Source organism: Pithys albifrons, chromosome 13, assembly GCF_047495875.1.
Source record: "Pithys albifrons albifrons isolate INPA30051 chromosome 13, PitAlb_v1, whole genome shotgun sequence".
In the NCBI taxonomy this organism is placed as follows: domain Eukaryota; kingdom Metazoa; phylum Chordata; class Aves; order Passeriformes; family Thamnophilidae; genus Pithys; species Pithys albifrons.
The window spans coordinates 20644026-20662105 of NC_092470.1; the positions used below are offsets into that span (position 1 = coordinate 20644026).

The 18080-nt window shown below is 45.9% G+C and overlaps 1 protein-coding gene across 2 annotated transcripts in view; it reads left to right on the forward strand.

Annotated features, from left to right (window-relative positions):
* The window catches only part of PIAS1 (protein inhibitor of activated STAT 1), a 73475-nt gene that overhangs the window by 20064 nt on the left and 35331 nt on the right, over nucleotides 1-18080 (forward strand). For both annotated transcript variants that reach the window (XM_071568388.1, XM_071568390.1), the window contains exon 2: nucleotides 7560-8004. In XM_071568388.1, coding sequence (XP_071424489.1) covers nucleotides 7560-8004 — 445 coding nt within the window. The remainder of the gene's footprint in view (nucleotides 1-7559; nucleotides 8005-18080) is intronic.

Below are 18080 nucleotides of genomic sequence, written 5' to 3' on the forward strand. Positions count from 1 at the left end.
CCGAGTTGGTGCTTTGGGTGTGTGATCGACAGTGGGGCTGAATCTCCTTCCAGGGGAAATTCCCTGTAGGGAATCTCCTTCCCTGGTGGTCTGGAAGGGGCATGGCCTGCCCTGTCCCGGGGTTTGTGTGTTGTGTCGGTGCTTTTGGAAGGTGTTTCCCACCTGTGACAGCACAGCCAAATACCACAGGCATTGCCAAAAGCACAGGACAACCTTGAAGGCACAGGGATTGTATGAAACATTCCAGAGTTCCCAGCAGCCAGTTCAGGGGGCTGGGACTGCCTCTCTGTTTGCTTTTGCAACATCCTGTCACTCTTCACTGCATTTTGTTACTTTTATCGCTGTGGTTTTCTTGAAACCGGTGACAGACATCACTGACACCGTGGTGGTGTGACTGGTGTGGGATGAGAGGGAGGGATCTGCACTGGGGGCTGGAACTCTGAGTTTGAATTTAAAAGTGTTCAGGTAGGAAAGAGCGTTGCTCTGACATTCCTAAAGCTTTCTGCCTTTGGGGGCAGTCAGGTTGTACCAGCACAGCAGATGGGAGCAGCTACTGCTTGCCAGAAGGAAAATGTTCCTTGGACTGGTTTAGTGTGGAACTCTGAGTTTGGTGGTTATGATACAGTTGGTAAGTGGTTACATGAGCTGAATACAGAAGGATTGTGGTGGGAAATGGCAGGAGCTCCTGTCCAGGAGCTTCACACTGAACTGCTACAGTTTTTGGGATCTCTTCCCAGACAGGGCCTGGAACCTGAGCTTGGAATCCTCCAATCCTCAGGGTTGGAAAAGGGGCTTCATCATTCAGCTTGGTTGGTTCAAGGGTCATAATGTTTATTCTGTGAACAGATACCCAACCATATAATTGTCAAGGAAATGCCTTGTGTGTGAGCAGGCAAAGGTAACAGACACCCAGCTCCAGCTTTGGGGTGACTGTCTGGGCTGGCATGGCAAGGAAAAGGTTACTTGGTGAAAGTCATGGCTGCAGAGCTCCAGCTTAAGGAATCTGATCTGTGGAGGCACCTCCAGCAGGACTGGCCAGGCTGTTTTGGCATTTCCAGGGTAAGGACCTCATCTTGCTGACTCATTGTTAATGGTTTCAAATCTATTTTTATTGCCAGCTGGACCAATGTATGGATTTGCTCATCCAGTTGCAACATGTTCTTTGTGAGCACTGATCCACTGTGTCAACAGAGGGTTCCTTTGATCAGGAGCTCCTCCAGCTCCTGCCGTGGGTGACGGGAGGCAGAGAATGTTTGTACCTGTTCCTTTGGTTCCCTCCCAGCCCCCTGTGGGTCCCACTCCAGCAGACAGAGCAGTTTTTCATTAGGAAAACCAGCAGCCTCCTTAAGGCTGGAGGCATTTCCATATTTATGCCTGTTCTCTGTGCTTTGCCTCCCTCTGGTTTGAATGACAGAGCCCTCAGCCCAGCCCAGGGAGGCACAGCCTGTCCTCCAGGAGCTCCAGCTCCCACTGCTGGGTGGGTCACTCCCTCCTGCAGCTTTTTGGGGGGCTGATTCCAATTTTTATGGTTTAGCCCCCAGAGCTTCCTGGTGGGAGGCTTAGAGGTAGAATTCAGGGCTGGACAATTTGCCTTCATAAAAGAAGGGAGTATTTTGACCTTCAGGATTTCCCGTTTTCACAGATCTTAAGTGGCCAAGGAGCCAAGAGTTAAGTCTGTGTGAGTGTGGGGAGCTCCCCCAGCTCAGGTATAGCTTCCTCCTCTGGAAAATTGGATTAAAGAGGCTGTTCTTACATGCAGGAGCTGTGCTTTTTCAGCTGGGTGTTGGAGGTTTGCTGAGCTCAATTCAGGATCATTTCCATACTCATCCAATGATTCCTGGTTGCTTTTACCAGAAAAAAGAATGTGTTTTTTTTTTTTTTTTACCTGTCTTTTTGGAAGTGCATTGTGCAATTCCTGGAATAGCAGTTTTGTTTTTCGTAAGGGGAAATTTCCATTGATGTCCTTCATGTTTGAAGGGACTTGCTTTCTTCTGTAATAATGACTCTTAATTACTAAAAGATCACTCCAGCTAATCACTATGTTTCTAATAGCAGAAATCTACTGTCACTCTTAAATTACTGTTTATAAATGGGTGACCTCCCATTTAGTTTCTTCTTTCTCCTTTTCCTTACTTTTTTCTTCCATCTTTTGACTGATGTTTGAGGTGATTTTGTTGTTCTTCTCTACCCCCCACCCTTCAGTGGTTGGAGAGCTGGGCAGGACCTGTTGTGCAGCTTTGGGCACTGAGTGTGGTGTGGGACCAAGCCAGATGCTTCTTGTTGTGCTGGCAGATCTTTGAATGTGTTCTGGAGCTTATTCACAGCTTCTGGTTATCATAAACATCCAGAATAACTTGGATTCTCCAGGCAGGTCCTGGAGATGGAGAAATACCCTTTTTAACCAGCACTCCTCAGGCTGTTGGGGCTGTTGCTGCTGGTGGATGAAAGGGCTGCTCTTCAGACACTCTTGTGCTGCTGGTGTGGGTGATAAACCTTCAATAATGTCCCTCACACTGCTCAGTTAATGAAACAATAAAAGTACTGGCTGCTGCCTGGTTTTTACCACCTGACAAGTCCCTCCCTTGAGGCAATGGGAAGAAAAGGTGCAGGCTCCCTGTGTGTGGTGTTGGATGTCAGCAGATAACCTGCATCTGATCCTGGCTGGAGCAGCAGGACTTGCAGCTCATCCTCCTGCATTTCCAGCCAGTGTTTGGGCCTCGGTGTATTTTCCAGTCCAGAAATGAAGTTCCCTGTGTGAATCCTCATGTCTTTTTAGTGCACATCCCTGAATTGAGTGCCCAGGCACAGGGTTATTGAAGGAATTTCTTACCCAGAGGCAATAACACATTTTTTGTTTTTAAATTCCCAACCTTCAGTGAGACAAGATGTAGTTCTTGAAAGCATTTTCTTTGCTCTGACCTGTTGGACTTCCTCAGTGAGGATTCTGCCTGGCCTGGGCATCCTCCCTTGGTGGGTGGAACACCATTCTTTTAAAACAAGATTTCATCTCTGCTGTTGTCCATGCAGAGAAAACCAAAGTAAATTATTCTTGCCTTAAACAATTTGTATATCTTTAAAAAATGCTCTGACTTCTTGGAAAGAACTGTAGGTAGACCATCCCTTTCCTATGGCTGGAGAGAAGTGGGGAATGATGTTGGATACTGCCCCTGGATCACTTTGGAACTTAAGCCATTTTCTCCCAAACCTTATTAGTTACCTGAGGTAGGTGTGGGGCAGGAAATACTCCTTGTTTTCAGGGGAGTTGCTTGGGAGTGTTTCCTCACCATCAGAAATCGGGGGATGCACCAGCATGAGCAGCATCAGATGGTTGGGATGACACAACCTGGAGAAGTGGCGTGGATTGGAAACAGGAATGGGAGGTGGGAAAACAAACCATCCTCTTTGCTTCCACGGACCTTCTGCCTCACAGACTCAGTTGGGTGACTTGCAGGGTGCCCTGCTGGCTTTGGGAGGGCTGGGCTGGGCTGGCTGTGCCCTCAGGCCTTGGGTGAGGGGAGTGTGGCTGGCAGTGCAGCAATCCCTGTGAGGAACTCACATGGTTGTGTCGTGCTGTCGAGCAGGAAACGCCAGCTGGGTGTTTGGAGTTGCCTTCTACACCCCGGGAAGGTGTTTACACCAAACACAAGACTCTGCCAACCTGAGATAAGGATTTGGCAAAGCTTGTTCTTGCTTTGGCACACTTGGAACACCCTTCCCACTGCCCTGGGCCCCTCTTTGAGTTTTGGGGATTCCCTGGGTGGGACAGGGACCAAAATGTCAGCAGAGCACCTCGTGTGCTGGGGTTTGTTGGTTTGCTCTCTGTGTTTCTCACCCCCAAGCTGGGCCAGTGGCAAAGAGCTCACCTGTTTGCAGCTGAACACCACCAGTTTCTTGTGCACTGGGGATGGCTGTAGGGACAGGTGTGACTGTTATTTACCATAACTGACCACCTGGAACTGCAGCCTGCAGGATTATCCTGCAGTCAGTCCTTGGGAGCTGCGTGTATGTTTTTATTTTTCTTCACCTTTTGTTGTTGTTTTGGAGCTTTATTTTCTGTAGGAAAGCAAACTCCAAACATTGTGCCTGTTCTGATGAGCAGCCAGAGGCAGGGGCAGTTACTGCTCTGTGGGTATTTGCTGTTGTTGGGCACAGACTCTTTGGGGTGGCTTTGGAACCTGTGATCTTTTTTTGTTAAACTACTTCAGGAAAAGGGAAGAAAAGCAAGATTTCCTGAAGCAAAAGCCTTTGTGTGTCTGCCCTTCAGCTTTGCTGCTGCAACTAAGGCAGCAAGGGGTTGGAATTGTGGTGAGCTGAGATGTGACAGGGAAAAAAAATATAAATTGCAGCTTTCCCCCATATTTTGTGCATTTGGCAGCACTTGGTTTGTTTCCCTGCTGGAATTATCCTGCCTGTTCCTGGGTTAGGTGTGCCATGGGATTGGGCAGTGGTGGCACTGCTGGTAGAGCTGGGCAGTCTCTTAGAGGAAAACACAACTGTGTTGGAGGAGGGGAGAGGAGTTTTCCCTTGTGAGACTCTTCCCAGTTCTGGGCTCTGCTTCCCAGGGCCAGTGATGGACACGATGCCCTGGCAAAGCCCAGTGCAAGTGTGTGTGGGGATTGTTTGAAGGCATTTCCTCTCTTTGGTTTTCTATATTTTCTATTATATTCATTGCCTCTCTTTGTTTAAGCTGTTGCTTCTCTTTATTTTATATTTGTCTTTATTCCACTTCTTAGGTGGAAGAAGGGTCTGTCAGTAAAGTCTGGAGCTGGAATAAACCCAGCAGGCTTTAGTGCTGGTTTTGAAGTGATGGGTCTGTTGGTGCAAACAAAACAGTTCTTGTCTGCTCTGTCAGGAATGTGCCAGGGTGGGGAAGGTGTGGGGAGCTGTGTTTGTTTTGGTCTGGCAGTCTGGACCCTGCTTTCTGTAGGCTCATTTCTAACCTGCCTTTACCTTAAAAATGGAGAACATCCAACCTGGAGCAGGAGCTGCTCTGTTGGCTCAATTATTCCTTAATCCTCCGTGTTTTCTGCAGGCTGGGCCTGTGAGTTTATCACAAAAGGAGAAGAGAGTGAAGCTCTGAGAGGTTCTGGCTGTTCAGAAAGTGACTTTTAATGGTGGTGGCATCAAACCCTTCAGCTGCAACTACTCATTCTGCTGGAGAAATGTTTGTAAAGCTTTAGAAATAGTGTTTTTTCATGTTTCAAATCTATTTGTTTCACTTTCAGCTGTCAACACTTCAGTTTGTAATGAAATGGCTTTTTCTTTTAAGACATCTTCTTTTCTTCAAGTACCTGGTCTGTCCTCATTGGGAGCTCCGTGACAGTCCTGTAGTTAAAGTGTGGAGAGGCTTCTTGGGGTATTGGTATTAAACCCAAATTCCTGGTCCCTCCAAAGGCTTTGTGGAAGTCTGCAAGGAAGGCTGGTGTAGGATTTGCAGGGAGGCTCCTGAGCTCTGGGGCTGTGGTTCAGCAGGGCAGAATTGTGGCAGATTTTGTGTTCATTCTGGTTGGGTGCAAACCTCATTACATTAATGAATCATCCAATTTAGGGCTTTGGAATAACACAGCCTGTTCCAGTGTAGGGAAGTCCTACCAGGAGACCTGGAAGGTCTCCTCCAGGTGCTGGAGGTCTGAGGGATTGGCTGAGAGTTTCAGGGTGGTTTTGCTAAAACTGGGGATACCACAGTAATTACTGGCACTTCAGGTTTAAGAATTAAGGTGAAAAAATATTAGAATATTGTGTGTGAATGCTTTGCACAGTTGGAAGGACTGGAGAGGATGGGAGCATTTGTACTTGATGTCAGGTGAAAAAATATTAGAATAATGTGTGTGAATGCTTTGCACAGTTGGAAGGACTAGAGAGGATGGGAGCATTTGTACTTGATGTCAGGGACTGCAAATGCAGGTTCTGTTTTGGCCATTTGCCCTTCAGTGGCTGAGAAAAGCAGAACCCTCATGTGCTGAGCTGGTTTAGTCCCAAATACATCCACCAAGTAGGACTTGGAGTTTGGTTCTTTGGGTTTGACCACAAAACACTCAGGGTATTTAATAGTTTCATAGAGAAGATTCAGATTGCCAGTTGTGGCAATGGATTGGGGCATTTCCCTTCTTGTGATTTCTTGGGAACCCAGAATTCTGCAGGATTGTGATGAGGGCCAAGGGACTGTCAAACAAACCTGGAGTGGAAACCAGCCCTGGGTGGGTTTTCTGCCTCCTGTGCCCGGCGGGGCAGCAGAGGGTGCACAAAAGGGCTCTTGGGTTCCCTGCTTTGCCAAGTGTTTTTCTCTGTTCTGCAGAAGTGAAACACTTGACAAGTCTTACCAGTTGAGTTCATATTTGGAGACAGTAAATGACTGTGCAAATGAAGATGTTAATTAATAGAAGGCACAGCCCAGCTCCCCCACCCGAGACAGCTCTGATGTGAGGAGGAAGGAAATGCAACTGGAAGGAGTTTCCTTTAACCCAGGAATGATGATGGGGGTTGCACACAAACTGGATTATAATTTCTCTCTCTCTCCAACATCAGCCATTTCTCTGCTTTCCTTTGAACCTGTGTGGGTTAGTTCTGCTTGGCAGAAAGGGAGGGAGGGACTTGGAAGTGAAGTGTTTGGAGTTAAGGACTGGCACAGCTTGGATGTTGTCAATGTGTAACTTCTTTTACATCCAGCTAAAGGAATCCAAACTTTTCAACTGAAGGACAGTGATTGACCAATAATTACATTTATTGTAAATAGTTACATTTACAAATTCCCAAATGTCAACTGCCCAACACAGAGAGAAAGAGTCCACCCCCCACCAAGGGAAGAGGAGGTGAGGGGAAAAACCAAGACCCAAACCAGCAAGCTTCTTATATTATCCCAAAGAGAGACAATTAAAACCAGAATGTGATATAATACACATATATGTAAATGTGAGAAAAAACAACAACAACCACCACCAAGTCACCCAACCAAATAATGCAGATTCCAACCACCCAAACCCCACAAAACCTCCCAAAAACTCTTCCAGAGAAAACTCCCAGCAGGAGAGGAGAAAATTAACAAGAAAGTGTTCCCCTCCCTGGATACCACAGTGGGGATGGTGGCAAGGCCTGATCTCGGCAGGGCAGGGCAGTGTGTCCTTATGGGGCTGAGGCAAAGACCAAAAGAGGCAGAAGCTCCACCTCCCTCTCCTTTTATACTTCCTGATGATGTCAGATGATACGAAATATCTCTTTGGTTGCTTTTTTGACCCTGAGATGAGCTCAGTTGGTTAAAACTTGCTTGTAATAATGCCAAGGTCATGGGTTCAATCCCCTGTGTGGGTCATGGGTTCAATCCCCTGTGTGAGCCACTGACTTAAGAGTTGGACTCGATGATCCTTGTGGGTCCCTTCCAAGTCAGAACAGTCTGTGATTCTAAAAGGAGGATCTCTCAAACCTGAAAACTTTTAAGTCAGATGATGCTTGTCCCTTCTAATCCATGTCCCATTCTCTGGACCCGCTGACTTGAGGCCTAGAGCTGAAACTAAAGCCCAGAGCACCCCAGTGGAACACTAACTTTTGTTGTCGTTCCTTTGAAGCAAATGGTTATGAGCCTTCGAGTGTCGGAGCTGCAGGTTCTGCTGGGCTACGCGGGCAGGAACAAGCACGGCCGCAAGCACGAACTGCTCACCAAGGCGCTGCACCTGCTCAAGGCCGGCTGCAGCCCCGCCGTGCAGATGAAAATCAAGGAACTCTATCGGCGCCGCTTCCCGCAGAAGATCATGACGCCCGCCGACCTGTCCATGCCCAGCGTGCACTCCAGCTCCATGCCCGCCGCGCTGTCCCCCTCCGCCATCCCCCAGCTGGGCTACGACGGGCACCCCGCCGCATCCCCCCTGCTGCCCGTGGCGCTGCTGGGCCCCAAGCACGAGCTGGAGCTGCCCCACCTGGCGTCGGCGCTGCACCCCGTGCACCCCGACATCAAGCTGCAGAAGCTGCCCTTCTACGACCTGCTGGACGAGCTCATCAAGCCCACCAGCCTCGGTAAGGCAGCGCTCAGGGGCATGCACAGGGGAGAGAGTGAGATCTGTATGGGGGTGTGTCCATTCGTCTGTCCTGTCCATCCCGTCCGTCCCGTCCATCCATCCGTCCCGTCCGTCCGTCCCATCCGTCCGTCCCGTCCGTCCCACCCGTCCGTCCATCCACCCATCCGTCCGTCCCACCCGTCCGTCCATCTCACCCGTCCGTCCGTCCCGTCCGTCCGTCCCGTCCGTCCGTCCCGTCCGTCCGTCCCGTCCGTCCGTCCCATCCGCCCGTCCCATCCGTCTGTCCCGTCCATCCATCCATCCGTCCGTCCCGTCTGTCCCGTCCATCCATCCATCCGTCCGTCCCATCCATCTGTCCGTCCCTACATCCGTCCCACCCGTCCGTCCGTCCCACCCGTCCGTCCGTCCCACCCGTCCGTCCGTCTGTCCCATCCGTCCGTCCCGTCCGTCCTGTCCGTCCGTCCCATCCGCCCATCCCATCCGTCCGTCCCGTTCATCCACCCGTCCGTCCGTCCCACCCGTCCGCCCGTCCCTCCCGTCCCTCCGTCCCACCCATACATCCGTCCTGTCCGTCCCGTCCATCCGTCCCTCCGTCCATCCGTCCCGTCCATCCATCCCATCCGTCCGTCCCGTCCATCCGTCCCTCTGTCCGTCCGTCCCGTCCGTCCCGTCCGTCCCGTCTGTCCCTCCCTCCCTCCCTCCCTCCCTCCCTCCCTCCCTCCCTCCATCTATCCATCCCTCCCTCCATCCATCTATCCCACCTATCCCATCCATCCATCTATCCCACCTATCCCATCCATCCATCCATCCATCCATATGTGTGTGTGTGTCTCTCTCTCTATATATATCTCTGTGTCCGTGTGCATATACACAGGTGCATATATACAGTTTTTACGTATATATTTGTCAAGTTTTGAGGTATGTATTTTTCAATTTTGAAAGTATATATTGGTTAAGTTTGGAGGTGTGTATTGGTTAAACTTTGAAGTAGAGTCTCTTAAGTTTAGAGGTGTATATTGGTTAAGTTTAGAGGTGTATATTGATTAAGTTTAGAGGTGTATATTGGTTAAGTTTAGAGGTGTATATTGATTAAGTTTAGAGGTGTATATTGGTTAAGTTTAGAGGTGTATATTGGTTAAGTTTAGAGGTGTATATTGATTAAGTTTAGAGGTGTATATTGGTTAAGTTTAGAGGTGTATATTGGTTAAGTTTAGAGGTATATAGATTTTTTTAAAGCTGTTTTAAAGGATATCTATTTTTTAAGCTTTTATGTATATCTATTTTTTAAGTTTAGAGGTGTATATTGGTTAAGTTTGGAAGTATATAGATTTTTTTTTAAAGTTGTTCTGAAGTATATATATATATTTTTTATAAGTTGTGAAGTATGTATTGTTTAAGCTTTGAAGTATCTCAGTATTTTTTGCATTTTGAAGTATCTATTTTTTAAGTTTTTAAGTATGTCCATATTTAAAGTTTTTATGTATATCTCTATTTTTTAAGTTTTTACATATAAATATCTGTAAGTTTTGAAGCATATCTGTATTTGTCCAGTTTTGAGGTATATATTTGTCAAGTTTGGAAGTGTATGTTGGTTAAGTTTGGAAGTGTATAGATTTTTTTTTTTAAAGTTGTTTTGAAGTATATATTTTCTAAGTTTTGAAATATATATGTATTTTTTTAAGTTGTGAAGTATATCTATTTTTTAATTTGTGAAGTATGTCTATTTTTTAAGTTTTGAAGTATATATTTTTTAACTTTTGAAGTATAGAATTTTTTAATGTTTTGAAGCATATCTGTATTTTTCAAGTTTTTCCATATCTCTACTTTTAAAGTTTTGAAGTATATCCATTTTTTGAATTTTTATGTATCTATTTTTTGTATTTTGAAGTATATCTTTTTTTTTAAAGTTTTTGCATATCTATATTTTATTTTTTGAAGTATATATTTTAGTTTTTTAAATATATCTATATTTTATTTTTTAAATATATCTATATTTTATTTTTTGAAGTATATCTATATTTTATTTTTTGAAGTCTACCTATATTTTATTTTTGAAGTATATTTTATTTTTTGAAGTATATCTATATTTATTTTTTGAAGTCCATATTTTATTTTTTGAAGTATATCTATATTTTATTTTTGAAGTATATCTCTATTTTATTTTTTGAACTATATCTCTATTTTTGAAGTATATATTTTATTTTTTGAAGTATATATTTTATTTTTTGAAGTATATATTTTATTTTTTGAAGTAAATTTTTTTTAAAGTATATATTTTATTTTTGAAGTATATATTTTATTTTTTGAAGTATATCTATTTTTTATTTTTGAAGTATATCTCTATTTTATTTTTTTAAGTATATCTCTATTTTATTTTTTGAAGTATATCTATTTATTTTTGAAGTATATCTATTTTTTATTTTTTGAAGTATATATTTTATTTTTTGAAGTAAATTTTTTTTAAGTATATATTTTATTTTTGAAGTATATATTTTATTTTTTGAAGTATATATTTTATTTTTGAAGTATATCTCTATTTTATTTTTTGAGGTATATCTCTTTTATTTTTGAAGTATATATTTTATTTTTTGAAGTATATATTTTATTTTTTGAAGTATATATTTTAATTTTTGAAGTATATATTTTATTTTTTGAAGTATATATTTTATTTTTTGAAGTATATCTCTATTTTATTTTTTGAAGTCTATCTCTATTTTATTTTTTGAAGTATATCTATTTTTGAAGTATATCTCTATTTTATTTTTTGAAGTCTATATTTTATTTTTTGAAGTATATATTTTATTTTTTGAAGTATATCTCTATTTTATTTTTTGAAGTACATCTATTTATTTTTGAAGTGCAGGTATTTTTTAAACTTTTAAAATACATATTTTTAAAGTTATGAAGTATATCTATATACTTTAAGTCACGAATTATATCTATGTTTTTTTAAGTTTTGAAGTACATCTTTATTTTTTTCCAGTCTAAGGGCCAAATTTTGCTGCTAATGCAGCAAGTGGTTAAATGTTGCATCACAGCAGAGTTTGGAGAATTGCTATTTTTGGTGCCTTTTGGAACAGATTGTTCTACATGGAGAGGCCTCTTACGTAACACTCAGTGGTTGCTTTGGCTCAGCCTCTAAATATGGTTTAAACATCCCTTGTACTGAAGGGGAGTTTGATGAGAAACAAACTAAACCTGAAAAAAGGAAAAAGAATCTGCTTTCAGGAGCTCTGGTAAACCAGGGGGTTTAATTATTAAAAAAAACCCAACAAACTGAACAAAACTGCCCCCAAATCCATCAATCCTAATAAATCTGCTCTGTGCTGGGGAAGAATTCCAGGCTGGGATCTGCCCCAGCATCTGAATTTAGGGAGGTTTGTGATTATTGTGCAGTTGGGGCTGCTTTTCTTGCAGGAGGTTTTTGAAACCCAAAACTGAACAGAACTCCCCCCAAATCCATCAATCCCAGTAAATCTGCTCTGTGCTGGGGAAGAATTCCAGGCTGGGATCTGCTGGGATCTGCTGGGATCTGCCCCAGCATCTGAATTTAGGGAGGTTTGGGGTTATTGTGCAGTTGGGGCTGCTTTTCTTGCAGGAGATTTTTAAAACCCCAAATTTAAAAAAACTCCCCCCAAATCCATCAATCCTATTCAATCTCTGTGCTGGGAAAGAATTCCAGGCTGGGATCTGTTGGGATCTGCCCCAACATCTGAATTTAGGGAGGTTTGTGGTTGTTGTGCAGTTGGGGCTGCTCTTGCAGGAGATTTTTAAAACCCCAAATTTAAAAAAACTGCCCCCAAATCCATCAATCCTAATAAATCTCCTCTGTGCTGGGACAGAATTCCAGGCTGGGATCTGTTGGGATCTTTTGGGATCTGCCCCAGCATCTGAATTTAGGGAGGTTTGGGGTTATTGTGCAGTTGGGGCTGCTCTTCTTGCAGGAGATTTTTGAAACCCAAAACTGAACAGAACTCCCCCCAAATCCATCAATCCTAGTAAATCTCCTCTGTGCTGGGAAAGAATTCCAGGCTGGGATCTGCTGGGATCTTTTGGGATCTGCCCCAGCATCTGAACTTAGGGAGGTTTGGGGTTATTGTGCAGTTGGGGCTGCTTTTCCTGCAGGAGATTTTTAAAACCCCAAACTGAACAGAACTCCCCACAAATCCATCAATCCTATTCAATCTCTGTGCTGGGAAAGAATTCCAGGCTGGGATCTGCTGGGATCTGTTGGGATCTGCCCCAGCATCTGAATTCAGGGAGGTTTGGGGTTACTGTGCAGTTGGGGCTGCTTTTCTTGCAGGAGGTTTTTGTCTGAAGGTACCAGTGGCTGGTGGAGCTGCTGGGGAGCCTCCTGTGCCTGCAGAGCGTTGGGTGTTGTGTGGAGTGTTGTGTTCAGTTCTGGGCCCCTCAGATCAGGAGGGACATTGAGGGGCTGGAGCGGGGCCAGAGAAGAGCAACGAGGCTGGAGAAGGGACTGGATGTGGCACTGAGTGTCCTCTGAAACACCTCCAGGGACAGAGAATCCACCAGGTCTTGATCCAACCCTGCTCTGATCAGGGTCAGAGAATCCAACATGTCTTGATCCAACCCCACTGTGATCACCAGCCCAGGGCACTCTGTGCCCTGGGCTGATGATCACAGTAGGGTTGGATCAAGGGTTGATGATCTCAGAGGTCTCTTCCAAGCCAACTGAGAAGAGCAACGAGGCTGGAGAAGGGACTGGAGCACAAGTGCTGTGGGGAGAGGCTGAGGGAGCTGGGGGTGTTCAGCCTGGAGAAGAGGAGGCTCAGAGGTGACCTCAGCACTGTCTGGAACTGCCTGAAGGGAAGTTCTGGCCAGGTGGGGGTTGGTCTCTTCTCCCAGGCACTCAGCAATAGGACAAGGGGGCACGATGGGCTCAAGCTCTGCCAGGGGAAATTGAAGTTGGAGAGCAGAAAGAAATTCTTTGCAGAGAGAGTGCTCAGGGATTGGAATGGGCTGCCCAGAGAGGGGGTGGATTCCCCATCCCTGGAGGTTTTTCAGGTGAGCTTGGCTGTGGCACTGAGTGCCATGATCTGGTAAAGGGACTGGAGTTGGCCCAAGGGTTGGACTTGATGATCTTGGAGGTCTTTTCCAACCCAATCCATTCTGTGATTCTGTGAATGTGGCACTGAGTGAGAATCCACCATGTCTTGATCAACCCCACTGTGATCACCAGCCCAGGGCACTCAGTGCCCTGGGCTGGTGATCACAGTGGGGTTGGATCAAGGGTTGGACTTGATCATCTCTGAGGTCTTTTCCAACCCAATCCATTCTGTGATTCTATGGATGTGGCACTGAGTGAGAATCCACCTTGTCTTGATCCAACCCCACTGTGATCACCAGCCCAGGGCACTCCGTGGCTGTGATCACAGTGGGGTTGGATCAAGGGTTGGACTTGCTGATCTCTGAGGTCTTTTCCAACCCTATCCATTCTATGATTCTGTAAGCAGGGCTGGGTTTGTGCTCTGGCTCCTGTGGCTCTGCAGTGTGGGCATCTCTCAGTGCCCCTGAAGGGCACCAGGCTGGACATTTTTGGAGGGGCTTCCCATCTGCTGGAACCTGCTGAGGGCTGGGAAAACATCCATCCATCCCCTGCTGGGCTCAGGAGGAGATTGTGAGAGCAGATCCGGGGAGGTGGTGGGTGAGTGAGAGGAGGAAGAGTCCTCTGCAGGAGAAATCCCTTGTACACAAACCCCAGCAGGTACTGCCAGTGCCAGCCTGCAGGGCTGGGCACTCCCCAAGGACCTGGCACAGGGGTTGGCATATTTTTCTGTTTTAGCTCTTGTAGCTGAGCCATTAAGGGTAAACCAGATGGTTTTTGGTAATCCCATCTTCTGGTTCAGGTATTCTTTTCAGAGGTGAACTGTATCTCTTTAGCTTTAATCTAAAGCCTAATTGATTAATAAGCATTCCAGGCAGTGGCTGGTGGTGCAGGATAATGAGGTGCTCAGTATGTGCCTCATCACTTTTACATTATAAATACTTACAAATAAAGCTCTAATTTCCAGAAGACATTCCAATGCAGGAGTTATGGAGTGCATTTATTCCTAGATGTGGTAAGAGCACTTTGCTGTGTGGCTGACAAAGCAGCCCCAAGTGGAGGGATCATAATTCAAGCTCGGCCATGTCTCATTGCCTGAGGACTTGATATACAATGGGATATTTTTCCCCCTTTTTGGACTCTGAGTGTCAGGGTAAGAAAATGGAAGTGGGTGAAATTCCAAGCAGATAGCTCTGTAAGCAATATCCATGTTTTCTGTCAGCTTAAGGATGCACTCAGGGTTTATGGGAGTCCTGGCTGCAGATGTCTTTGTTTTTCTGAAGAAATACTATAAAAGAAATGCCTTTTTTCTTGTGCATCTGGGGGAAGAGGGACCATCAGTGTCTGCCTGTCATGGAATCTGGGAATGGTTTGAGTTGGAAGGCCACACCTTGAGTGTTGTGTTCAGTTCTGGGCCCCTCAGTTCAGAAAGGATATTGAGGTGCTGGAGTGGGGCCAGAGAAGAGCAACGAGGCTGGAGAAGGGACTGGAGCACAAGTGCTGTGGGGAGAGGCTGAGGGAGCTGGGGATGTTCAGCCTGGAGAAGAGGAGGCTCAGAGGTGACCTCAGCACTGTCTGGAAGTGCCTGAAGGGAAGTTCTGGCCAGCTGGGGGTTGGTCTCTTCTCCCAGGCACTCAGCAATAGGACAAGGGGGCACGATGGGCTCAAGCTCTGCCAGGGGAAATTGAAGTTGGAGAGCAGAAAGAAATTCTTTGCAGAGAGAGTGCTCAGGGATTGGAATGGGCTGCCCAGAGAGGGGGTGGATTCCCCATCCCTGGAGGTTTTTCAGCTGAGCTTGGCCGTGGCACTGAGTGCCATGATCTGGTAAAGGGACTGGAGTTGGCCCAAGGGTTGGACTTGATGATCTCAGAGGTCTTTTCCAACCCAATCCATTCTGTGATTCTATGGATGTGGCACTGAGTGAGAATCCACCATGTCTTGATCCAACCCTACTGTGAGAATCCACCATGTCTTGATCCAACCCCACTGTGATCACCAGCCCAGGGCACGGAGTGCCCTGGGCTGGTGATCACAGTGGGGTTGGATCAAGGGTTGGACTCAATGATCTCGAAGGTCTTTTCCAACCCAAACCATTCTATGATTCTATGACCTTAAAGCCCACCCAGTGCCACCCCTGCCATGGGCAGGGACACCTCCCACCAGCCCAGGGTGCTCCAAGCCCTGTCCAGCCTGGCCTGGGGCACTCCCAGGGCTGGGGCAGCCACAGCTGCTCTGCCCAACCTGTGCCAGGGCCTGCCCACCCTGTTCAGCAGCCTTGGATTCATTTTCTCCATTTATTCAGTTCCTGATATTCTCACTGCAAAGTCTTCAATTATTCATTGAGTATTTGCCCCGGATGGTTTGGGGATCCTTCTCAGTGCTGCCAGCAGTGTGGGTTTCCTCAGCTGTCCAATTCCTGTGTTCCCTGGGGTGTTTTCCAAAGGCAGATCCGGCTGCAGGCACTCCGAGCTCCTCCCTGGCATCGGGCCAGCACTTCAGCATCTCCTGCTGGCTTTTTCCCATCAGATCACTCATGGGACAGGGCTAAGGAACTTTTGAATTGACTCTGTTTCCCTCCCCCACAAGAAGGAACTGATGACCTGATGTGGGGTTTGGAATAAACCCTGACATCTGTGTGCTTAAAATGGAACCTACTGGAAGAGCAAAAAGATGGATGAGAGACAGAAAGGATTAGTGTGATTTGAGGATGTTCAGATCCTTCTGGAATGACTCTCACTGCATAAAACTGGGCAAAGCACATCTTTGGGTGTGAGTGACCCTGGCCTTTCCCAGGCCAGCAGCTGGGAAGGTTTCCTGCAATAGCCTTGTGTCCTGTGGAGAAGTGATTATTAATTTGAAAAGCAATAATTTGATGAAGCCTCAGGGCAGGGAGTTGCCCAGCAGGGCACTTGAACATGCATTCTGTGCCCAAATACTTTATGTAGGTGGGTAGCACACAACTAATGGGAATTACAGATAAGGAAATCAAATGTGCTAACTCTTATTTTTAATTTTGAGAACAAAGGGAGGAAATAGATGTTGCCTTCTTACATTTGCTCACTCAAAATGTAGCTCTGGCCTGGGATTAACATGGCTGTGCTGGGCTGGGTTCATGGCATGGGGAATGCAGGGATTTATCCATTTGTTCCCTTCTCACCAGGAGCTTCACTTGAGCATGTCTGGCTGCTCATGGAATCAGGGAGGTTGGAAAAGCCCTCCAAGATGATCCAAGTCCAAGGTGTGCCAATGCCCACCTTGCACCCAGCCCGGAGCACTGAGTGCCACGGCCAGCTGGGGGTCTGAGACACAGATGTTTGTTCATTTTCAGTGGAGCTGTTGAATTTGAGGCACATTTTATTGATCATCCTCATTGCCAAATGGAGAATGAAGCTGGAGTGGGTGGCTCTGTGTCCAGGCCAGCTGGGAATGGGCACTGGGGGTGAGTGTGCCCTGAGCACTCTGCCCACGGTTCACCAGGGTTGGATGGGAACCCAGAGCTTTCCTCTTCTTGCAGGAAAAGCTGTCCAGTTAGACTTTGATGGAATGTATGAAAATTGCCTTGTTATTGTGATTCTCTGTTGTTTTTCCTGTAGGAACTCCTTTAAAGAGGAGAATTTGGGCTGTTGGTTTCTCAAGTGAAGCTGCAGCTTTCCCTTCATTTCCCCGTTTTCAGCCCCCAGTGCACAGACTCTGCTAATTGGTTGTTTTTTAAACATTTTCTAAATGTAACTCCTAAGAGATAAGATCTCTTTTGTGTGGTGAACTGTGTTTACTATGAGATGAGTAATGAGGGCCAGAATCTGCCAGATTATTAGGGAAAGGACATGAGATAGTTAAAATGCCTCCTATTCCAGCAAATGTCATTCCTAATTGCTTTAGCTGTGTAGTTGTTCCAAAAAACATTTTAACTGGCTTAGGGGGTCTTTACTTACCTGTAAGGGGAAATTACCCTTTTCTTTTCAATTTAAAGGATTAAAGCAGCTGTGGGCTGTCCTCCTTTTTAAAAGCTGTTCAAATGCCATATGGATGATCATCCTAATTTATTTGCTGTGCTTCAGCTTTCAGGGATATGGACCCAGCATTAAAACTTGGATCTGAGCAGCAGAGTTGGGGTTTAGCTGCAGCCTCTGGGAAGGAAGAGACAAATACCAGTCAGTATTCCCTATATCCAGCACATTTCCAGACTCCACAGCTGGAAGGAGCTTCCAGTCCCTCTACTGAGCCTTCTCTGATTGAGGTCTTAGTTTAATTTCCTAATCTGAGGGTTCTGCTCCCAGGATGTCTCCAAGCAGTGGGGTTTTCCCCCAGGATCGACTCCATGCTGAGGAGCCTTTGTGCTTCTGCAGTTCCCATGGAATGTCCTTTCTCCTGGGAGGGATCCTGGGGAACTTGGCCACGCTGCACTCTTGGAGACAGCTCTTGCAGCCAAGCTGCCTGAAATCTGTAGGGTGACTGTAGTTCAAGGTACAGCCACGAAACAATTAAACAATTCAGTGCCCCAGAACTCTGGGTTGGAAAGGCTGCAAGTTTTGCTTGGCAAGTGTTTCTGCCTTTCATATATCAGCAGGCTGATCTCCTGCTCTGTGCTATTGGTATTATGGTTTATATGAAAGTCACGCTTTTACTGTCTTCTGTGTTTATTATTTTTTTAAATGTACTTTGTGGGAGGAAGTTCAACAAAACACTATTTTCTAAGCTCAGGCTTGAGCTTTGTGACTTCCGGCCCTGCAGCTTTTAATTGTGCAAGAATGGGGTGAAATATTAGCTCTGCCTTGTTCCTGTGCTGGGACTGAGCTGGAATTCCAGTGCACTTGGCTTTCTTTTTTGGCTTCAGTTTGTATTTGCATAGATTGCCTCAGGTTCACCTATAGAGGATCTTTCCATAGTGCACAGTCTTGTTTCTTTGGAGTCTGAGAGAGCTGTAACCAACTGGGTAACTGCTGTGCTGCAAAAAAAAGGAGAATTTCCTGGGCTCCCTTCAGCTGGTTGCTCAGCCTGCTCATGCATGG